The 24,511-nt window shown below is 34.9% G+C and overlaps 2 protein-coding genes across 5 annotated transcripts in view; one reads left to right on the top strand and one right to left on the bottom strand.

Moving 5' to 3' along the window:
- Positions 1-299: 299 nt before the first annotated feature.
- Positions 300-17,981, bottom strand: Frmd5 (FERM domain containing). Of its 4 annotated transcripts, XM_019046299.2 has the most exons (12): positions 17,665-17,979; positions 16,444-16,548; positions 15,589-15,631; positions 13,972-14,148; positions 13,314-13,525; positions 11,912-12,064; positions 10,942-10,956; positions 10,349-10,437; positions 9,726-9,943; positions 7,836-7,970; positions 5,855-5,917; positions 300-3,660 (listed from the first exon to the last, which is right to left on the bottom strand). In XM_019046299.2, exons 1-12 carry the CDS (start codon positions 17,758-17,760, stop codon positions 3,260-3,262), a joined length of 1,707 nt encoding a protein of 568 aa, XP_018901844.2. In that variant the 5' UTR covers positions 17,761-17,979; the 3' UTR covers positions 300-3,259. The 4 variants fall into 4 exon arrangements, with proteins under 4 accessions (XP_018901844.2, XP_018901847.2, XP_018901846.2 ...); XM_019046302.2 differs by lacking the exon at positions 7,836-7,970 and having other exon boundaries at positions 17,665-17,981; XM_019046301.2 differs by lacking the exon at positions 5,855-5,917 and having other exon boundaries at positions 17,665-17,980.
- Positions 17,982-18,691: 710 nt separating this feature from the next.
- LOC109033586 (uncharacterized) overlaps positions 18,692-24,511 on the top strand; it is a 37,266-nt gene continuing 31,446 nt past the window's right edge. Inside the window, exons 1-2 of the mRNA XM_019046262.2 lie at positions 18,692-18,855; positions 19,085-19,136. Coding sequence (XP_018901807.1) covers positions 18,789-18,855; positions 19,085-19,136 — 119 coding nt within the window. The 5' untranslated portion in view covers positions 18,692-18,788. The remainder of the gene's footprint in view (positions 18,856-19,084; positions 19,137-24,511) is intronic.

Here is a 24,511-nt window from a genome sequence, read left to right as displayed (position 1 = left end):
CAGCTCTGTAGGTAGACGTCTACGATTCTGTTGTGTTTCTCGAAAATCACCTATCTTGTTAAACATGGCACCTGGCACCTCTATTTTCTGTAGCAATTATAAACACTTGAACTATTTTCAGAGGTACTGATGTAAAATATCGAGGAGGGAAAAAGAACATGGTGAAATAAATAAGTCCTGCAGTCAGCGTTTGAGGGTAGTATTTCCTTGATAAAATAACATTTATCCTGAGATTCAAATTTATGAACACACAGGAGGGTAACAAAAGGATTTTTGAAAAAGTTCAACACATTAAAATGTTCAAATATATTCCCGTTTTATTTGCAATACCACACAGAAATTATTTCAAAAACTAAATAATAATTTACATCAGAAAACAAAGAAAATCAATGATCAATGGAAATGCAATAAATTCATCTCAATATACATGCCTGATGCGTCCAAAAATACGACTTTCCTTTGATGTTACACAAATGGTACAGTCATTCAAAATAATTTAATAGCTAAACCTACTTGTTTCAATGATTAGGGATAAAATACATGCATATGCTACTTACATGCAAGTCTTTGGTTTTCATTATTGCAAAGTTTTTTTATATTACTTCTCCATCCGGGATTGAGATGACGAATATACATTGATTTTGTAAGGTAAAGGGATTGGTGAATTTTTTACTGAAGAAAAAAAAATTAAAACTCTGAATACAGCTTATTTCATAAATACAAAAACTACGTCATAAAAAAATTGGAAAGGTAAATGACTATTATCATTGTATATATATAGAAAAAAAATTTAAAATCTTCAATTTTAAGATTAATGTCAATTTTAAGCATTATTTTTTTTAAAAACCGTTTACTTGCTCAAAATTTAAAAAAAATCTGGGGCTCCAAAATATTCGAGCAACTTCAGCAATGTGATGCAATGAAAAAAACAAAAAAACAATCAGGAAAAGTTAAAATTCACTTAAAATGCTATGGAATGGAACATTGTGATGATTGGTAAGTAAAACCCGCTTTCACAGTCAATGACTGATTAAGGAATGATACAAAGATTATTAGAATGATTTTTAGAATGCATGAAAGGTACAAATAAAAAAGGAGAAAATCCAAAAGTTCAGGATTTAAGGAACATTAATCCCTTGGAGGTAGTAAAAATATAAACTGCAACTAAACTAATAGGTATTCTTTACATCCATCCATTTCAATGGTTCGGGTTAAGAGGACTAATGAGGAGAACTTGGAGAATTTTAGGTCTTGAAATAAAACAGTCAACTGACTTGAAAACCCCTTAGGTATTCATCACTAAGATCTAATCGATTCTCTATCATTTTTCTCCATTCCAATTGAGGAACTACTGTCTTGTTGCATGTGGGAAAAAAATACAAACTTTAGAAAAAACTTCAAAGAGAATAGCTATTTCTTAACTTATTGTTAGTAAGAGAATAGACGTCATTTATGGGCTGAGACATTTTTTTTTCTGATTCCTTAAAATTTTGGAAAAAATTTGGCTTGGTTTCCTTTGGTTTACAAGATTCAAACTTTAACTAAATCCATACAACATAAAACAAAAGACAATTATATAGCTGCACTGAACTACCGTCAACAATAATATTACATGGAAAAAAACACAAAATGTAAAATTTGAGGTAAAATTACCGACTCTGTTGATAACTGATTGTCAACATTAAATTCTCTGAGAATAAAAATAAACTAACTGGCGAGAAACTGTATTTTTAGGAATGTAGTATTTCAATTAAAGTTTCACAGGGATCAATAAGGAACGAGTTCACTGATTATCTTGCAAGGTTACAGATTATATTACAAAAACATACGTGGCATATGAGTAAAGACAAAAACTTTAAACCAACGCCGCTAAAAAAATACTCCTAAGGAATGAAAACTGACATTTTTGTTTTGTTTTATTTTATGCACTTGAACATTGCTTTTAGATCTTGCTTTGGTAACCGTTTTGATCAAAAGTATGGATGAATATGGAAATGATACTGAATTCAGTCAGAATGAAAAAAAAAATTGCAAAAATAAAAAATAGAACTCTCTGTTGGTTTGACAAAACGAGACTGTACCATTTTTCAAATCCCAAAGTATGGACTGGATTGAATCCATTAATCCATAATTGAATCTATTTTACAAAAAAATGAATTAATAGTAAAACATAAATAAATAAATAAATAAAACATACAAGCTACAATATGTGTCTGTGGAGAAAAATTTCTGATGACATTGCTTTAACTTAATTTAAGAGTATAAAGAATATAAATATAAATCTATGATCAATAAATAAATGATTACTATTCATACATTTGCAAGCTAAGCACGCATAAATCCAAACACCTCCAAAATTGAAGAAAAAAAAGAGAGAGGAAAGTATACAAATGAAATTAAAACCTAAAAATAATGCTAAATAAATAAGTCTTTGCAGTGAACAAAAATGCTCAGCACTTCTTGCCCAGAAAAGTAGGAAAAACTAATAGTTAATAGGTACAGAAATGCTGAAGAGAAAAACTCAAGAGAAGAAAAAACAAAAAATAGAAATTGAAAAAATACCAAAGAAAAATGCCAACAATCTGCGCACATTTTGTACAAAGTATGGAAGGATGACATAGCTCATAAAAAATAAATGCATAAAAGGTTCTGAATGGCCTAGCATAAGACAGAGGGCAATGCATACACTACACAAGCCTGCTCTAATTTTCCTGAACCTGTTCTTGAGGATAAACCTGACTAAGAAACATAGGCATCTCGTTTTTACCAGGCGCTGATTGTAAAAATTGACTTATACATGGCACCAGCTGATAGTCTTGGAAAAGAGCAATTGTCCTTAAAATAAGAATAATAGCACAATACTTATACAATGAATTTGTTATCCTCAAAAATTTATGGAAAAATTATACTTAGAGGCACATGATTATAAGTGAAAACAAATAAGAATATTTTTGACTTAAACATGTAATCATACAAAATCCTGATCAATTATGCATGTTCTTTAGTACCTATTTCTCATTAAAAACAAAGAAGGTTTATTTAAAGGAGACTTCATAACAAATATCGTCTTTTATTTTTTCACCAAACATACCTCTGAGAGTTGAAAAAGCTGGTTTGTTGCACCTTCGTGAAAAAAGGAAATACCTAAGTAAATTGTAAAAGGTTTTATGATAAAACCTCTGCAGTCATCCTTCATATTTGAGTGCTAATAAGAAGGGAAAGGAAAAATAGGGTACAGAGAGAAGGTACATGAGTAAACTTAAGATGGAATGAGGTCCGTGGTGTATGAGAGGAATCTTGATTTGAGGAATTCTTTGGCAGGTTCATAATACCTCCGCCTGATCATGATCATTTCTGGTGCCCGTCTCAGCATTGCCAGAACTTCATAGTCTGTCTCCAAGATGATGACCACCATGAGAAACAAGAAGAGGAGAACAATTAATATCGATGGAATAACCACTCGAAGGAATTTGAGGACCTTGCTGCCTTTGGGAGCAGATGATATGTGGAAGCGGAAGGCGCTAGTTGCATTCTTGTTCCCACGGGAAACAGGCGTCTGACTTCGACTAGACCTGTGTGACTGCGAAGCTAGTTCTGAGGAGGACTGATCCATTCCATCACGATAGTAGTAGTCGCCAAAATTAGACTCGCCATCTTTGGCTAAAAAGAGAAAAACAGTGATTCAAGAATTAGATAAGGTTCAAAAATTGCCTGAAGTAGAAAATGTTGTTTGTTCCTTGAAGAAATGTCTGACTTCCTATAGAAAATAAACATAATTATACACTATACAGGGGAATCCAGCCCGCATACTTCTTATAACTTGAAGAAAGCTAAGGATAGAGCCTTGAAACCAAAACTTATACTTACTTTTACTCCTAGGGAATTGATAAAAATATATTTAGTGACCCCTTTGGAACTTATTTGGGGGAAGGAGGCACTGGGGCACCCTCCTCCCCATACCTCGAAATTTTCAAACGATGAAAGTAAGTTACCAACAGATTTGCACTCAAATATTAAAATTGAGACTTTTTCTTCCAGACATTTTTCTCCTGAGCATTCTTCCATCGTTCAGAGTACTTCAGAAGAATTTTCAATCGAACATTACCATATCCAGAATAAAGAATTTCAGAGACAAGAATAGATTCCAAAAAGGAAGACTAGACTTTGTTTTTTACATGTTGCGGATCCATTTTCAAACCAGAGAAATGAGGGTCACCGTTACCACAAAAGCAGGCTCATAGATAAAAGGAGTTAAAAGGGAAAATTAAATGTGACTTCAAATTCGAATCCAACACAAAAAAATTACTCAAAATTCATACGGTAGATGACTCATTTACCTCATTTTTAATAGGAAGACCTTTCTCATTTATATCCTAAAAGAAATAGTGGCCCCGAACGAAAATTAAGTGAATGGGACATGTAACATTAATTCCTTGTAATATTCCATTTAAGTAGAATCCAAATCTGAAGTTGAAAGAGACCAAAATATTCAAAAACTCTGAGAGACAGGGAGTACCCTTCCCAAAAACGTCCCTCAAGAAAGGATTTTAAGAGACTGAATAATTTCATCACATTTTTGGGGTCAAATTAGGTATGAAAATTTCGATTCCGAAGCTCTATTATCTTAAACCGTTTTCAAGATACTGATGGTGGAGGGATGGTCTGAACCAATCTTGTATTACATTGAAAAAAACACAAAATGCACAACTAGACTTGAGTTCAAATTGATGGTACAGTAAGGGTAGGTTCACACTATCAGGAGAACTACAAAGCCAAACAGTACACAAATTATAAATCCATGCATTAAAGCTCACGTGACAATGATTTACGGACAAGTCTGAGGTTGCTATTTTTTACTTATCAAAAGAGGGACTGAACACATAAATGAAAAACTTCAAAAGAGGAAAAACTACACTATTGTTCCAGACTGCTGAAAAGTAATGCTGCAATTCAGAACAGGAGAGGTCCATGCATTAAGGCTTTTGAAGTGATGAGATTTCTCTTCATTTCGGTGTAAATAAGTGTGACCTTTCACGGAAAAAGGGACCTTAACCCAAAGAAACTCAAAATTGAGTTACAAATTCATGACCTTGTAGGAGAGTTTTACAATCATTTTGTAACGAAAAATGCCCTAAGCATGTTAGGATGATTAGAAAATTGCAATTCAAATAACGTCTGAAGTAAATTCTGTTTAGAATTCAAAACTGTCATGTTCAGGGGACAAAATTACCTCTTTTAAGTGCCATTTTAGGAAATCTGTTGGCACTAAAATGGACAGACCTACAAGCAACATATTATGCGGATGCAACAGGATTTAAAAATTGAAATTTCCTGACATTTCCCGGATAAATTTTGATAAACATCCCTGACATTTAATGCTATGCAGAATGGTTAAAATCGTCACTTCTAAACCTCAGCACTCACCAATGATAGATCGAACCGTCAAACACATTCCAGAGTAAAAAGGGGTGATCCTAACGATTCTTCCCCGACACCTCCCATTTTCCACTGATTTTTTAAAATTCCCTGACTTTTCCCATTTTCCTTGACTGTGGAAACCCAGGTATTTTCCAAGAGGTCACTACAATCCAAATTCCAAAATCTAATTTCTTCAATTTTTTGTCGCTTGCCTGACAAAAGGGCGTATCTGAACACTGAGATGAGCCTGGAAATTGTAAGGACAATAGGGTTCAACAGAGTGTAGTTACACCCTTATGTCAGGCAGGTGATGACATTTCACCAGAAAATTGCTCCATTGGACTTTTGCTTAAATAAACCAAAAGACCATTCCCTGTTGACAGTCATATAGAGGAATTAAGAAAACTTGGAGAGCAAATTAGGAACTAAAAATTACCTTTTTTATCTACGTGATTATCATGCAGATCGTGCACTTTTTCAGAGGACGTTACTCCATCAACTGTGAAGTGACAGTGAAACAAAAATCAACTAATTAAAAAACAATGAAGTATTGATTTAGACTTTAAGAAAGAGTAGATACAAGGAAACTAAAGTACAAGTACAAGTTGAGAATGCTATTCAATCTAAAGAAAGAGAAAGAGGAGAGAGGGGGAGAAAGGATATATTCTCTGACTAAACTTCAAAAACTGTCTAACTATTCAGTGAAAATTGGAAGAGAAAAGTTTTCCCCATTGCATTTGATACGTTTCAATCAAACATTTCAACAGGTATCATGGACAGAAAAAATTCATGGTTACGTTAGATTTCCTTTAACTTTTATCTTTCACTCAAATTTCAGTTAAAAAAAATCACAGAAACCTGCTGCATGATAGTTGAAATTTTGTGTTTGTCGACTGGACAAGACAGGATGAGGAGGATTGGAGTTATGTGATTGGTCAACTTTGTTAGTCATTCTCTTTGTCGTGCCTTTGATAGATGGAACCGGCAGGACTGAAGTCACCTCTTGAGGCGAAATATGCGCGAAAAAGAGGACAACTGAAATAGCCGACTAATCACATAACTCCATTCCTCTTTTATCCTTTCAATAAACATAAAACTTAAAAAAACATGCTGCTGTTGTACACTCTGTTCTTTGTTTTAAAAAAATGTTCAGGCACTGAGAAAATATTTTTTGAGAACTGTTTTGAGAATTCGGTTTGATTTTAAAAGGGGGCAAAACCACACAAATCTGTCATAAAAGATCATTTACAGTGTTGTAAACATTTTATGCAATGATAAAAGCAGCTTGAAATTCCGCATCATTAAAAGGTGCCTGTGAGTACAAGATGGAGGAGAGCGAGAAGATTTTGATACAATACATTATCCAGTAGATTCTATATACTGGATGGATTTTAGGGTAGTATTACATTATCGATGGATAATAATGTATAAAGTCTCACAATTCATAAGAATCTACAATTATGGAGGTTCCATTCATAGTTTTTGGGCAGAGACTTGAGACATAATAATCGGAGGGGCTGAGAATGGATTGAAGGAATTTTTTTTTTTTTTCTTTTTTTCTTCGCACTCAAATTTTACTGAAATCTCACAAGCTTCAGAGGTAGATATGCACTTATTATTTGTATTTTAATAGGGGTGGAGGGGGGAGGGGGGAGGCAAATGTTATAGAAATCAGTTTTGTCTTTAATTTGTTCAAAATTCCACAAGAGCCGTGGAGAATGGAAGGAGTCGAATCTTTAGTACACCACAGACAGCTATGTAATTGAGTTGCTATGTAAATCTTCATGAAAAGTCATTAGATTTTTTTGATAACTTTAATATTTATTTGGGACCCTGGACAAAGTAAAAAAAGTTTATAGACAAATCGTACTTTCAACTCTTTGAAGAAAAACGGAAAAAAGAATTGATACCAAAAGCAAATGCATTCTTCAAAAAGAAAAAAATATCATGAACTCCTAAAGCATTGAAAAAAATGAAGCCTTGAAATGATGCAAGATAAAAAAATTATGTTTAAACATGACTTCAGTTTAAAATGATACTGTTTGGCACACTTTGCAAAACTTGTGTAGACAGCAAAATCTACACACATCAAAAGCTTGTCATGAGAGATAATAATTTAAATAATGCACATACGTACATGACAAAGAAGTGAACACATCAATCCAAAAAAAAAGAAAATAAAAAAGACAAAAAAATAATTAGAGACTGACAAAAAAAAGCAGCAAAACACTAGATTGCGAATGAAACAGTGGATAGATTAGAATGAAGGTAAAAACACGACTAAAGTTGAGGTGTGCGAACAGCGGACGTGAAAACAATGGGGTGAATTTTTGTCAATTTGAGGGAGATTTCTGCTAACAGTGCATTTTGGTGGTCACAAAGAAAAACATTGACTCCCTTCAACATTAATGACTTACCTCGGGATTTTCCCGCTATTTCTTGATCCTCCGACACTGTTTCTAAGGGAAGAGTATTTTCAGGAGAGTAGGGATAATTGCCGGAGTCAAGACGTGAATCAGCGGAATAATTTGACCGAGGTAGACTGTTGTGACCTACAGGCAAAACATTTACTGAGGATTAAAACTGAGATGCACTCGCAAAAAACTACCCTCTTAAGTCATCTTGCTGAAGGATTAGAAGCACGCATTTCAAAAGCAGAATGAATTGTAGAACCCACTGGAAGGGCTTATGAAATTCCTTTAGTGTTGGTTTTTCTGTGACAAAAAGAGCTCTGAACAGCAGATACTAGTCCCTGTATTGGCCTTACATATAATCTGGAATCCTATTTTAATCCCAGCTTCCAGTGAGCTCCTCAATAACTATTCAAATAAACATTATGAATTTAACGTTTGCAGGCTTTTAAAAAGGGGAGCATAACTGTTTTAGCACCATGACACAAAGTTAATATTTTCAAAATTATGTATTATTTATAATTAATTATTCAATTGACTAAATTTGCAATTCCTCAAAGAAAATTAATCCTCTGTGCACTAGTCAGGGTGTGATTTACTCGAGCACTATACCCAGAACCAAGTTAAGATTCAATTTAATTGTAAGAAAAGCATTGATGTTTTTCCGGATTATGAGTTTCAAGATGTTTCAAACTCAAGTCTTTTTCACAAAATTCTATGACTTTTCCTTGATTTTTCCCTGACCTGATGAAATTCCCTGTTTCCCAGGTTTTCAAGATCTGTAGACACCCTGTTGAATTTTCTGTCCCCTAGATTTTTCCTGCTTCCCTCGGACCTCTTTTCATCAAAAGAGGCACAAATATAAATACAGCTCAGCACTAAGAATCCATACGAATCAGTGTGGGCTTAATTTCAAGGGGGTAAATGCACGATAAACCAGGAAAGAGCGCTGCAGGCTTGGTATTAACGCGCAAGGTTAAGGTTATGCAAGAAATTACGATTTTGCTGGAGAGTGCATGACTCTCCCAACTATATATTTTTTCTTTCTGACCAATTTCATTTCTCTGACTTTCCTGGTCACTAGATGCCCTGCTGAGAGGCTATGGTAAGTCTCTTAAGAAAGCCAGGAGATAAAAGAAATAGAAATAGAGACACAAGCAAGAAAAGTCAGGATAAAATGGGATAAAAGATTAAAACTCAATGAAGAACTGAAATTCTTCTTTTTTCAGGCTATCAAAATTCCGCTAGTTTTGCTTCCAGATTTATAAATGTTGACGCCTGACTTTTTGGAGCGTATTCAACCAAATTAAACACCCTTTCTTTTAAAAGACTTTCTCAGAGAATGGAGAACAAAAATTTCTAACGAACTCCTTTTAAAAAATTAAACAGGAAGACAAATTTTTAAACACAGCAATCCAGAAATATGTTTCACGGTTTCGCCACCTATTTCTAGAGACTTTCACAAGCATTACACTCCTTTTCTCGGCTTGAAGATTGTTTATATAAAAAAATAATAAATTAGAATAATAATTATAGAAGGAAAGAAAATTACTCTAAATACCATGCTCAGATCAGCAAACGAGATTAGTAGGTTAATCATCGCTAAAGCTAGCAATCCAAGATTGTGAAATGACTGAACGAATGAACAGAGCTGTCTGCCCCATACATTACAAAGATCGAATTTGTCATAGAAAATGCAAAAAAAAGAGTAGAGAGAGGAGTGAGAGAAAGAAGAGGGGAGGAAAAACTTATTTCAAACAAACCGACATTCAGAACTTAATGATGAAAAAAAAAGTCGATAGCCTTAAACTGAAAGTAGACGATAGATTGAGAAAAAAATGATTGGAAAAAACAATTCTATGGGAAAATTGATGGTAAATATTCTTAATGAAGTACCAAGTTCAGCAATCACAGGAGTAGATGGAGTTGCAGGGACACTGGATGCCTTCCGACGAAGTGAACCAACTCTATTGATAGTGGGTTCTTCGCGGCGTGTTGGAGTTGAGTCTTCTAGGATTTCGCGCTCAACGCGACCACTGTATTTAAACTTGGTTCCAAACGAGAATATACTCCCTCCAGTTACAACATGTGGGGCATCAGAGCTAGATGGTAAGCTGTGGAGGAAAGTAAATTCACTGTGAGCTGAAATAATACATGGAGAAGGAAGGACATTCTTACAGTAAGACCTCAAAGTGTCGGATCGCGATTTAACAGATTTGGCCTCCGGTCCGAGGAAATCCGCTAAATGGTCTTACTGTAATTAGTTGTATCACATATGTATTGTTTGGCAGAAACTGTACATTAAAATTGATCAATGATATTTTCTATTTGATATGGTATCTGATTTTTAGCGACAAGAGGATATGTTTTCTTAGCGAAGATTTGACTCAATACAGAGTAAGTAAAGTGTGTCTCATTTTTATACCAATTTCTAAAATTCAAGGAGGTAAACGACACAAGCCCCATGTTTGTTTAAAAATAGCATCTCAGAAAAAAGTAGGACAAAATTTTACACTTACGTAAAGAATAACATCTGTTCTACTGCACAGCGCCAAACATGTTTACAAGATGCGCCTGTGGCACATTTAAACCCAACTGTCTGCTTCTTCTAAAATACAAATAGGAACTTGTTAAAATTTTTAAGCAAAATAGAAAGAGGATACATGAAAAATCAAAGTTCCTTATGAAAAGATTAAGTTAGCTTTAAAAGCTCGAGAAATTAATGATCTGAAAATCAAATTTCTTTCAACTGCCATATAGTTTTTATATTCTGAAATAGTTTTAGATAATCTTTGTTTCAATTTGCGATCTAATGCATTCATGATTCCCTGATCAGGTAGTTTCTGTACCTCTCAAAACAAGATCTATCTCTCTAGAAAATACTCAAAAAAGTAGATATAACTTTTCTACTTTGTTATCAATAAACAAATTGACAAACAAAAATAATCATAGATTCACAGTCAAAAGACGTAGGTGATGATAGAGAAATACATGGGCCAAAACTTGGTTATTGTTTCAACATTTCAAATACATACTTGAGGAAAGATTAATAATTTTGCACAGCAAAATAGAAAAAGAGAGCAGAAAGAGGATTAAAAGTACAAAATCTTACCTTGGTCCTGGGATCCTTTTTTTTGGGTGCAGACATGGAAAGAAAAGCACAATGATTAGAGGAGGACAAGGTAAAAAGGTTGCAAATCAAGTATGAATGCACACAAAGCTACAGGTAAAGCGTTTGTTAGTAATAACTACTTCTGTCAAGGAATTTAGCTTATTCCTACTGATATCTACTTTTTTTTTACTCAGCCGAACGAATGAGGGATTTCACACATTGACACTAAAAAGATTAAGCAAGGAGCAAGAAATCTACATTTGTAAGCAAAACATACATTAAAAGCACATAAATCGCTTCGTGCAAAAATGCAGATCACAATTGAAACTTCTGAAAATCTTTGATCATGTTTTATTTTCTTCAGGTAAAACTATTGACATGTTTCCTCGCAATTTTTTAAGAGTTTTAAAAAATTAGAGAAGAAAATGTACAGAAAGGTTGGTTTTCCTTTAGAATAATATAACATGAACAGAAACTCAAAATTTTGCAATCTAAGATGCATAATTTTTTTTTACTTAAGCCATCAGTACTCTGTGGAACTGGGTATTGAGTCTTGGTTGGATACAGGATGGATAACAATATATTTAAAAAATAGGTGCTTTGAGATCAATTAGTTGGTAGATAGTAAATACTTGTGTAATACATAAAAAAAATTAACTTGAAGAGCATATTTTCAACTTAAATTAAAAAAAAGGGTAAGAATACGAAACAACAAGCACGTTTACCAACGCACCCTCACTCACAGACATATATAAAAGTCAGTCATAACATTTTGATGGCAGTAATATTTGAATGTCATGAAAAAAGATAAAAGAGGGTTTTTTCTTTCTGGATTGAAGATTGAATTTTGAGCGAAGAAAACTGTTAAGTTAATAAAATAAACAAAGCCAGGACAAAAAAAATTAACTAAGTAAACTATTAGACTCTACAGTGATCATAAATAGGTGAATAAACTTTCAAAACAACTCACTTCGTTATATGTTAAGTGCACTATGAACATTTTGCCTTCATAGTTAATTTTTTGCACTTCTGTCCAACGGAAATGGTTTGTTTTTCGGCTGCCTTGGAAGGTCAAGATCCCAAGATGATTGATACCAAGATAAAGTTCACTGCCACGCTGATCCTGGGAAATTCAATTGTAGACAAATTAAAATTAAGTATGTATTGTGCGAGGAACTGCAAAGATGCTTTAAAATGTATTCCTCTCCCAATTAATGCTGCATGTCTTGAGAAAAAAAACCCTACGCCCATGTGAAAATAGGAATATATGATCAAAGTAAACGCAGTAAGAAATATTGAACTGTGTTGTCTCATTAATACACTTTTCAACGACTGAGGGTACTTCACAAGTTACTTCAGTTTATTTATCAATATAATGGTCACCAAAAGAGTAAGTTTAGGCATTTATTTCATTGCGGAGAAACTAAAAATTATAAATCACATCTGTAAAGAGGGCTTGATTTCTTATACCTAAAAATCTTTCTGGAGTCCGATTTTCTTTAGCAATTCGGACCACTTCCCGATAAAATATTCTTGTTCAGCACACAATGCCATGACAAAATGGGATGTGCATCACGCTGCATCTCAATTGTTGTCTTTTTGCCTCTTTTGCGAGAAATCATTGACTTGGTAGAGGGAGATAACCCTTTTATTAATTTATCAAAAGAAACGAATTAGAAAGAGAATCTGAAAGGTTCCATTAGGATTTGCTGGACATTTAATCTGTGGTATGCATGGCATCATGGAGTTACCATTGCAAAAAGTTGCCATTGAGAAAACGGCACTGTTATTCTTTATATATTTGCTGCAAAATTAAAAGTAGTGCGAATATTTCTGAGTTACTCGCAGTGTATGGTGATATGGTTCAAGAACTTTTATTACGTTTGTGTATGGTGGTATCTCTTTGAGGAAGGTCGCAGAGGCGTACATGATGCCTATTAGTGTGGGCATCTTGATCATACTCGTAAACAAAATTTAAAATATTTTGCTTCAAGGTGAAACAATCTCTTTTAAAGACTGTAAAATTTTAATAGAAAAGCTTGAATTGGGGACAGAGAGTGCTCAATAAATTTCTTGTTTGGTGGACAGAACTCACTTGGAGTTCCTTGAGTAAAAACCAATTTCCTTACTAACTATTGGTTCCGATTTCAAAAATTACAGCTTTCTGGGAAATTGCGGATAAAAAGAACTAGAAACTTTTCATACATTTAATGTTCCATTTGTAGTTTCTGAAATACCAACTATATAAACTTATTTTAGGATTGTTCCTATAGGTATGCAAGATGTGCCTGAAAATTTAATTCATAAAAGGGCCTTACTTTTTCTTGCTTTCAATAAAATTATGCAGATGAAAAGTTAGCCTCAAATCTCACCTTCACTGGGTGCGGGTCAACGCCGTATGTATCCAAGGAGCATGCTTTGCGAAGAAAGTTGCTTTCAGTCTGAGTTGGTGACTGTCCTCTGAGCTGAGTTTGATGGATTTCCATAATTTTCTCCTCTACTTGTTCTGACTGCTTTAATAATATTTTTAGATCACTTACATAATTACCGACATGCTCTTCAGGATCGTAATCTCCAAGTTCCCCTGAAAATCAAACAGAGTTAAAGGTGTTCTAGCAAAATCTCTTAGCAAAAAAAAACAAACAGAAGAATAAAAAAAAAAAAAAATGATAAAATTAAGTTTCTGTTGTAGATAAGACTCCGATAATACAAGGTGGCCACAGAAATTTAGAATTAAAATACTTTGACTTTCCTCGGTTATTTCTGACTGGCTTTGAGGAAATGTACCAACTTAAAGGACAGTATTTAGGAGATAAAAATTCTAATTTTAAGAATTTCTGATTCAGTTCCAAGATAAAATTAAGCCAGAGGAGGCAACGACTAAAAAAGTACTAATCCCCTGAAATAAACTTTTCCTTGTTCTCCTGGTAATTCTTTCTCTTTTACCTAACTTTTATAGTTTTCCTCAATCCTTCCAAGAATCCTCTCAAATGTGTAAGCAAGTTACATTTCATAGCATGCATTTTATACCTTGAACCACATAAGCTGCGAGTAAAGCAGCCTCATTGGGAGCACAATAAAGGCGTCCATGTAGAAGGTCCCTCTTCAGCTGTAAGTAAATCTGGTAGCGAGTGATTTCTTCTTTCAATCGAAAAGGGTCAGGCGGATAGAATTTCACCCGGAAACTAAGGAGAATAGGATCCATATCTGAGGAGGAAAGCAAATTTATTATGAGCATGAATAAAACCTCAAAAGTTTGTTGAATTTCACAATTAATGGCTTTTGTGTTCTTTTGAAACCCGCATTTTCAAGCAATAGACACAAACAGTGACGATTCTACAAGTTGGTGCCACTGTTTATCCTCTATTCAAATCCATTAAAAGTATCGATTCTTGGTGCAATTGTTTTACACACATTTAATTGGAGGAAAAACAGCATTGCCAACTTTCGAGAATCCTCACTTCACAAACAGGAACAAGGTACACTATTAAGGACCAGAATATACATTGTCTGATCTAATTTTTTAGAGGAGTAGAATGGATGCACTAAAAATTTCCGAATACAACTTATAGGTGAGAAAATAACAGTTTTCAGTTACAACAATTCACAACCCCTGTTACTAAAAACCTTGAGTGTCTCTAGTCAATTGAGGCACTGGATGCGAAAAAGGCACTTCTCGGTTGCAGTATTTCAGAGTTTCCTCTAATATTTCATTCACTGTGAGGAAAGTGAATGCGTCCTTTTCATTAAAAAAATTACTGAATGTTCCTCATAATTCTATAATTTTCTATGGAAAGAATTTTGGAAAAATGACCCATTAGAGTCGTCTCCAAGGGATTAATTATCAACAGAGATTCTGAAACACCGCAATCCAGAAGTGCCCTTTTCGCATCCAGTGCCTCAATGACAGCACTGAACTACTTTCGGTATTTTTCAAGTACTTTCAGTATGTTTTACGATGGAAGAGATTTTCTGTTGAGTGATTTTTCAATCGACTTGATTAGAGGTTTCACTGGCAAGTGTGATGTACTGATGAAGTCTAAAGAGACCCAAAACGTTATAGCTCTCTTGGCGTGACCTCAACGACCCACAACCCTATGCCAATGCCCACTGCCTGAGCTGAGCACTCTCCCCTTCAATTTTGTACTGGTACTCATTAGAGCTCAAAATTTTAGAACTTTTTGACTTTCTTTTCCCTGCACAATAGTGTGGACCCAGCACTATTTTGACACCTTGTAACATCTTGAGCTAATTTCAGATTGGATTAGTGAAATTTTGGCAATTGTTGAAGCCTGACAACTCTCTCTACCATTGTCAGCCTAGCCTCATTACATTTTTCTGAGCGATTAACCAACAACACAAACTAAATAAGTCGAATTCATCCTTCCCTCAGAGTTTTACATACACTCATGAGTTTAAGTTCACTTTCAAAGTGAAGAAACTGTTCAGGGACTTAGACGGGAGTATGGCCCACTTCATTGGGCTTACACTACTGTATCTTGTACAAGGCTCTGCTCAACAGCCCTAAAGGAAGTGTTGATTGGCTTGATGTGTAAGAATGTGAGACAATAACTAGCAAGATAAAGGTATGTATACATTCAGATTTATATAGTTAATAATAATGATGGCTGCAAGTATAAAGTTTACCTTTCACTTGTTTCAAGACAGCCTTAGTCTGGTCAAGCCAATGCTGAAACAAAACAGTACGCATAAAATTAGATTCTTTCAATTTTTTATTATTAATATTGATTCTATTAAAGTCTGAACCAAACTGCCTTGCTTCACTTGAGACCACATTTTGATCACATTCATCATTCAGATAGAACCTCCTCTTTTGATTTTACTTTCTAGCTCTTAATTATATTTTTTTCTTTCTTTAAGTGAAAGCAAAAGTCTGTAAAGCTTCAGTATTCCATCATTGAGTGGTAAAAAACCGTTTTAGATACATTATTTGAATTAGAGTATGAAAATTTCTTAGCTTAATCTTAATAGATAATGCATTGGCAAAAAAGATATCTATTAAATTTTATTCACAAAAAATTTATCGAGGGAGAAAGTGATGTTTCTGTGTTTAATACATTTGACTTATGGTTTTGGCGATGTACCATTCATCTGTCTATCATACTTTATCTCCAAAGTTTCAAGTGTTTCTCCATGCTTCTTAGAAGCTTCTATTGCGCCGGATTATCAGTAGGATACTTCAAAAGACATAATAACTTGAGAGGAGGTTAGGAAATAAAAGAGCCTATTACCTTGGAACACATAAGAGTGTTGATTAATTATTCATTCACAACTTTATGAGCACGCATTTTGCACCAGGCTTGAATACTCAAATGAAAGAACTTCAACTTTCAGTGATGGAAAGAAGAAAACCTTGAGCCTCCTCTTCAAAAACGAAGCTCATTTTCTTGGATTTTATTCCTCAATGAAAAGCTAGTTTTCAATTCATTTCAATTCTGTATACAGAGGGTTTTTAAAAATAGAAAGTTGAACTTTACTTACCCGTTGTTTGTTTGAGTCGACATAACGCAAGCCAAAATAGTCTTTCTCCACAAGATTCAGCTGCTCACATACATAGTCCAACAAATATTTGCCTTTGTGCTGGGCCTAAAAAAAAAAAAGTTGCGAATAAAATATTCCAATTTTAAATAGACATGATGTTGACAAAGTTGAGGCTACTACAAAGTTTTCTTTCATGTAATTTTCAGAGAATTAACGAATCAAGAAGACAAGTGTGTTTTTGTTTTTCATAAAATCCACTTTCAGCTGAGAAGAAAATTATAAAAGTTGCTGAAAATATAACTCAATTTGATTTGGAAAAATATCAGGCAAAAATATTTTATGGTGCTCTTTGTGGAATTGGATGATGAGGACACCACTGATTGAGGGGCCCCAATTGGACCACTTCTTTAATCAAGTGCAAAAAACTCAAATATTTGATAATGTAGGATCCTTATTATAATTTACAAGGTTAACTTGACCCTACATGGAGTTTGCAAATGCAGATAGAACAAACATATTTGAGCTGAGAAAAATCAATATGTTAAGAGTGACTTAGGTAAATTCCTAGTTTAGTGGTAGGAAATAAGCGTGGCAGGCTGTAAAATACCCTTTGATAATGTTAGGAGTAAAACTCCATACAATTGATGAACTAGTCAAAGTAAAAAGAATACTCTAATTATCCATAACAAAAGATAAAAATGACAAAAGAACTGAATACAATTGTGGGTTATTTTTCTTACAATCGTTGCGCCGAGGGGTGGCCAACCGCTTCCCACAGGGACATACCAATGCTTCTCACTTCCGACTTGGGCTAACAAAATTGATGACATAAGAAAGGCTTTTACAGGTTTTTCTACTTGTAAACAAGAGTTTAATATCATAATTTAATAAACAAGCATTGTTCATTGAAAGCGGAACTGCGATCCATATGTAACTAGCCTTTTAGCAATCTTGAAATTTTGAGTTCCACTTGCTAGTATCTCTATAGTATATGTAGACTCGAGACAGCAGCTAAAGATAGGCAAATTAGAGGGCAAATATGTGGTTTTGAATAGATGTTTTCATAGAAAAATTGGCCAACGAAGACTTCGAAAAATATGCCACACTTGAGAACACGAAGAGAGCTGACAAATATGTTGACCTTATCAGCCTCAGAGTGAAAAATATACTAAGCTCTTGGCACGTACTAAAGTTTTATTGATAAAAGTTGAACATTTTTACCTTAAAATCACACTCTAAAATTTCTGTATCGTCCAGAAGACGTACGGTGCACTTATAAACGGCATTAACATCGTTTCTGCTTCCGAATTTTATCATGATGGCAGAGACTCAAGTCACTTCACAACTAACAAATTAATATGAGGCGCACGCTCATGAATATTTCAGATGAGTAAGAACAAGTAAGAAAACGTAAAAAATTCAGTATTTTGCGGCTACACTTGAATATTCATGACAAATATCACACTTTTAGTCGGAGGAGGCAGCAAAGCGTCATTCGTAGGAAAAACAAAGATGAAAACAAAGCAAAGCACAACACAGCTGCTCCTTGACAGTTCGCAGGTTGTCTCATTTTTGAAGTACAAATAACTAAGATCCTACTTCATCTCGGTGTCTCAAAAACTCATTGATTCTTAGATTCAAGTTTCATAATTCTGAGATTTAAACAATTTTTACATGGTTTTAATATTCTTTTCAAAAAAGGACACTGTTTTGGATCAATAGTATTAATTTCCCTTATTCGGAAACTCATAACATCAGAAAGCCAATGTTGGTGGCCTGGTAGAACGCGCAAACTAGAGAGCTTTCAAATTTCACAACTTCTGATGCTGTTGGGCAATTATTTAAATACTCCAAAGATAATTTATAATTAGGCAAGGCAACAATAAAATTTTGATTATTAAAATTCCAATTCTGAACGTCCTTTATTTAAGCTAGTGGTGAATCGATGCAACGAAAGTATGAAAAATTCTCATTTCTGATTTCATAATCTGGAAGTTGAACAAAATGCTCAGAGATAGCGCTACTTGTTCTGCGTGGTGTTTACAGCCATCTTGCACACATATGCATGTACTCACACACAAGCACGTATTTACACACATTTACGTATGCAGTGTCTGTTGTGCGGCAAGCTTTAGAAAAACGTAGTTGCCAAGTGGAGTAGCTTAGTAACTTAATTGCAGCTGTGAACTATAATTTAGTACGATCATGTCAAACCGACAACACTGCGCAACTTTGACTTTGTTTTGGATGGAAGACGGCATTTTCGTTCAGTTGAATTGAAGCCGATTACGGGTGCGTGTTGTTACGGCGCGGAGAGCAAAGTTTTGATAAAGTACTCATAGATCATGGCAGCAACTAGTGTTGTGGTTCTCGATAGGGGAAATAACACAACTTGTACTATTAATTTACATGGTATGTACCATTTTTTACCAAATTTGTGCTACACATTTTCGTTCCTCAATTGTTAATTTCAAACTTCGCCGTGCTTGTGTGATATGCCGAGTCTATCAAACCATGTGACGCCGAGTGCTAGGTTATCCCCCAACATTTCAGTTATTATCACACTCCTTTTCACTTCTAATGCTTATTTCGATTCTGCACACACTACGAAATTGAGTTCTGATTTTGTTTTTATTTTCAGGAGCAACAGTTGTTTCTTGGAGGGTAAACAATCAGGAGCAGTTATTTGTAAGGTAAGTTTTCAATGTTTCATTAATGCTCTTACTCGAAACCTTTGCTATCAGCCTTGCGTTGGTACATCAACTGTAAGATGGATCCAGAACTTCATGAGATATTTCAGAATAGAATTGAGGGTGTATGCACTTCGGCGCAAAAGCTGCACTCCAGAAGAGAAATCTAAATAGCTTTCACAGATTCTTAAGTTTCCAATGAAACATCTCAGTGTACAATCAACGAGCTTGTTCGCAATGTTATATTCAGTTAGATAATACTTTTTTTTGCAAACATCCTCCTCTTTCTAAAGCTGATCACATTCATAAGCCGTTTTCTTTCATATCAACTGTAAGTATGTTTCTTACAGCGCGAATATTTTGATGAAGACCGACTGTTGCAGCCAAATCATCCTATTGTCTTTAATCAGATTGTAAGATAGGCTTTTGCCTCAACTGCCTGTATGTAGCTCGTGAACATCCTCTCCACTAACATCATTTCTGACTTGGCTGTAATTTTTTTGGTGGCCAGCTACTTCCTCTCGTAAATCTACTTAAATCCGCACACTTATTAGATGTCCAGATGCAAGCACAGGGAAATACAATCAGGGTCAATCAAATATTTCCCTTGCAGATTTTGCTCTGCAAACACAGATGGCATCAGGTAAAACGTATGTAGAAAAAAAAAAAAAAAAATATCTGACAGTACCCTCGAGTGGAACCATTCCAAAAGCTCTTATCTGTGCAGCCAATTTTTTTGCACCAGCACCTAAGTACTGACTTAAATGGCACTTAAAATTTAGTGGTGTCGGTTCTGTTTATATCACTATAATGCAAAGTCTTGCTGCAGCCTTTAGCTCCTAGAAAACGTTTTCCAAACTGTCCTTCTTTGAATATAGACAGTTTTGTTGCATCTTCATAGAAGTAACATAAGTATTGACAACATTGCTTTTTATTTTTCTGGAGGGATTTTTTCTCTTTAAACTAAAATTTCAAGAAAGCTAGGAGGCATATTCTTGGTTTTCTAGTATGCAGATATACCTAGCACATGAGCAGAATTTTATGTACCAGTGAACCCATTTGATAATCATTTGAGAAGTGATATCATGTACCGAATCGATCTACATAGATATTGATGGGGCCAATCCCCATGAAATATGTTGTTGAGGGTAGTGGAGGGTCTTAGGTTTTGACAAATTTGATCAGATTTGAATCTTCGAAATTCTTTGATTTAAAAAAAAAAATAAAAAAAAAAAATAAGAAAGATTTTTTTACGTATTAGTGCCGCGTTCCAGTTTTATTTTTGTTGCTTTATGCAGTCATTCACTCTCAGCTCCCGGCTCCGCTACCATTGAAGTCTTAAAAATTTCTGGGGTCCCCTCCCGATATTTTTTAGGCCTCATGAAGTTCACTTGCAGCTTCAATAATGGTTCGTATTTTCGACCGATCCTATTTCCCAGGGAAGGATTCCTCAGGCTTGACTGTACAAATCGCTATTGAATATGGCCATAAGGTTTGTTTGAAAACACAAAAGTACCTCAGTAAAGAAAAAATTGAAAAGAAACATTCACTTTATATTTGTCAACCTCTCGCCCAGGATCTTATGTGAGAGCTTTAGGCTGGCTTCCTTTAATTGCTCCATCATTGAACCGTTTTTTATGAACTCAGTCCGTCAGTACTCAAATTTATGATCCTAAAGTAATTAGTATGTCATATTTCCTACCAGCTTTGGTCCCTCCTGTACCGAGCTCTCAATTAATCGCACACGGAAAAAATTAAATTGCTGATTTAACAATTTTGTAGTTGAAATATGTGACTGCAATGTTTCAATGTAGATTTCACCATAAATAAATTCTAATTTAACCACCCCCGTGGTTAAATTAGCTCTCCACTATTGTAAAATATTCGCTTGAAACATTGCAGTTACTTTTTCAGCATTTGAATTGTTAAATCAGCAATTCATTTTTTTAAATTTCGGATTGGACTTTTCTCTAACTCTTTAGCGAAAAGAATACAAATATATTGAAATGTGAACTCGAAATTTTCGTAAAGTAGCCATGAAACGACTTTGCGGCATTCGTTGTTCTTATATCAGAGAAGGCACCTAGGAGCTGCTGCCCCTATTTTAGGATGGCAACGTTGTAATATATTACTAAAAGCAAAGTATTATTTGGAAAATTGACACGGTCGTGGTAAAAATCAGTAATATTTTATTTCATCGGAACAATGTGCAACGCTGGAATTAAGTTACACTTTAAGAGAAACAAGGATAGCGCCCGTAGTTAGTGTCGAATGCGACGAACACTATACGTTTCATTACAGAATGCAACTATTCGGGCTCCAAGGATGTGAGTGCTGCATACGCACGGAAGAGAAGGCGTTTCGACTGTCCAGGCACTCACCACTTTACCCGCGGCCCGCGGCGCGGCGCCAACGGCAGGCTTTACTGCGAAGTTCGAGGATCCAAATTGGCGGAGCACTCTCAACTCTTACTCTTCGTTTATACTACAAAGATATCTCGTGGTCAACAGTCGCATACAGACGTAGGACGTTTTTGCTTCAGTTTTGATATCGCGATGTACTGATTGTGAGCCTAATAGAGCAACTTTTCACGCCTAATTGTAAGAGATGCCTTCTAAGTATAAATGAAAAATGGAAGGCACCCTGTCATTTTAAATCCTTGCAGTGAAGCTCACCGCATTATGAAACGAACCTTTTAGTGAGCTTGGACATAAAATGTTCGACTCAAACCGCAAGTTCTGATGTTAATTTCTTCATATTATAAATCGTAAGAGGTGCTTTTTGAAATTAATTATACTTACCATAAAATAATTGAAACCACCTCTAAACCTATTACATCGATATGAGTCTTCAATTTTTCCGCATTATGTTTGACTCCTCTCATTGACTCCCTCCACCGAGTGCTGCTGGTGAAAGAGTTCGTGTCTAAAGTCAGAACGCCTTCACTTCCGTGCGTATGCAACACGGGCATCCATGGAGCCCGAATAGTTGCATCCAGGCGTTACATCCGGTTTAGTATCCATCGCATGAGACGCGAACAGAAGCTTTGATTGTTTCTCTTCCCCTTTAACTCAATTCCAGCGTTGCCTATTGTGCCGATGTAGTGAATCATTTCTGATTTTTATCGCGACACTGTCAATTTTTCGATTGTATTACCAATTGGCCGGCCCTCGAAATCGCAAAAAATTACATATTTTAGCATGATATTTAGTCTCATTTTACCTACTTTTTATGAGTTGTCCCTTGTTCGTTTATTTCTCCTTTGAGAAAACTTATATAGACGTGTAAATACGAAATTTTCAAAGGAAAATTTCGATGAATAATTGCTCGGAATTTGGAGCAAAAACGATGACCATTCGTCTACCGAAAAAATGAAACGCGGTAGAAAATCTGTAACATCACAAGTGTAAACATAAGTATGCATATGATTTCCTAGGTACAGTTACGGAATAGTACTATAAAGGAAAAGTCTGGAAGACGGAAAGTCTGGTAAATATATTAGTGAAAATGATATTAGATTCTGTTTCCCTCCTTAAGTGTGGTCTGCGGCTAGTATCACATCAAGACCTCTTGAGTGTTCGCAGTTCTAGACGAGGCATTAGAATTTACTATCCAGAGGCTGTCTCGGTGAACCAGAATATTTTTCAAATCTTCTTTGGTTGTAAATTCTGCATTTTTCTTTGCAGTACTTACCTACCTATGCTCTCTTTGCTACCAAGATACTTTGGAGGCTATCTTTTTTCGGACTAAATCCTGCCTTTAATTTTTGTTTGTATAATTATCTCGTCTTTAAAAATGATTTTATGTACTTAATTGAGTTCTCTTAGATACATATATTTTTTTAAGTATTAAAAGTTGGCAAAAATCGTGACAATTACTTCAATTCATTATTTTTCAACCGTTTACTGGCATCCTAAGTACCTAAATCAGCAGTGTCCTATTCTTAACACATACGTGCTTCGCCAATTAATATAATAAATCCCTCCCACTGATCAGCGATAACCTCTTCATCCATTTTGTTGGAGAGATATGATACCTACCCATGATTATTCCCATTTTTTTCCTCCGTTCTTTAATCTCTCTCCCCCTCCCCATTAATGCCAATCATTTGGCTTAATCTCTTACCGAATGGGTTCCGTTACTCTTTTTTTTGCTATTTTTTTTCTTGAACCATTTCATGCTGATAACACCAATATCTCTGAGTATTCTCTGTTCACCTTAATTGTCTGTCTCAGAGATTAGTTTGACCTCAGTGCTTTTATCTGCAATTGATACATTTGCTCCTCATTTTTTTTATTACCCATTGTAAAACTGCACGCAGCAATTACATTGAGACTTCATGATGATGGTGGCTTACGTCTCTAACAGCTCATGAACTAAAGTTCCTTATCTAAAAAGTTCATCATAAAATTTAAGAACTCAACACAGGTAATCTGCGGGTCAAAGATAAATTTTAAAAAGTGCTGTACTATTTGTTTAAAATCCCATTACTGCTCTCACGTCTTTTGACAAAGCTTTCAACCTTTTGGCAGGGTTAATGACGAAAATATCCCCTCTTTCTCGTGGGGTAATTTTTCGGAAAATTCGGGGCCGTTCTTGTATGCAAGCGTTGCCTCTCAATGTACTGTGAAGAGTGTTGTGGTGCTTATAAAAGCGCTAGAGTTGAATATTTTTTGTTGGATACATCGATGATTGTTAACCCGCGGGAATTAATCATCTCCTAGCAAGTTGGGTCAAGTCAGATCCGAGCAAGTAGTCGCTGAGAGTGGTGCGAAAACCCATACTGTCGTTAGGAAAAAAACCGTATGAACCTTAATTCAGGCGTTGCAAAGTTCTCTTGGATAATTTACGAATTTATTGGGAAAGTTCTAAATATTTTTATTCCAATTTTGCAGAGAATTTTGTTCGCAATTTAATCTAGAATATCTGAAAATGTCAAGAAAAACTATGCGTTACTTTCCTCAAAAATAATTTTTTATCAGGGGAAATTTGGCGAAATTCGAATGTTCGTACGACGGTTTTTCTCAGCATGACAGCATGAAGGAGTCGCACACGAAGTCTGTAACATACTGCCGTCCTAAGGAAAAACCGCCGTATGAACATTTGAGAGTTGCCAAATTTCCCTCCATAAAATGTTTATTTTTGAGGGTAGTTATATATTTTTCCGACAGATTTTCAAGAACTTTAGATAAAATTGCAAGCAAAATTATCTGAAAAATTGCAAGAAAATTGTTCACAAAATTACCCGAAAATCCGTGATTTACCAACGGAAATTTGGCGACGCCTGGAAGTTCTTAGCACGACAGTAGGTACTTGGCGCATACTCAGGATTGTTTTTTTTTTTTTTTTTTTTTTTTTTTTTTTTACTCACTCTGAAC

Source organism: Bemisia tabaci, chromosome 6 (assembly GCF_918797505.1).
Source record: "Bemisia tabaci chromosome 6, PGI_BMITA_v3".
Classification (NCBI taxonomy): Eukaryota; Metazoa; Arthropoda; class Insecta; order Hemiptera; family Aleyrodidae; genus Bemisia; species Bemisia tabaci.
This window is presented reverse-complemented; position numbering and strand designations above follow the sequence as displayed.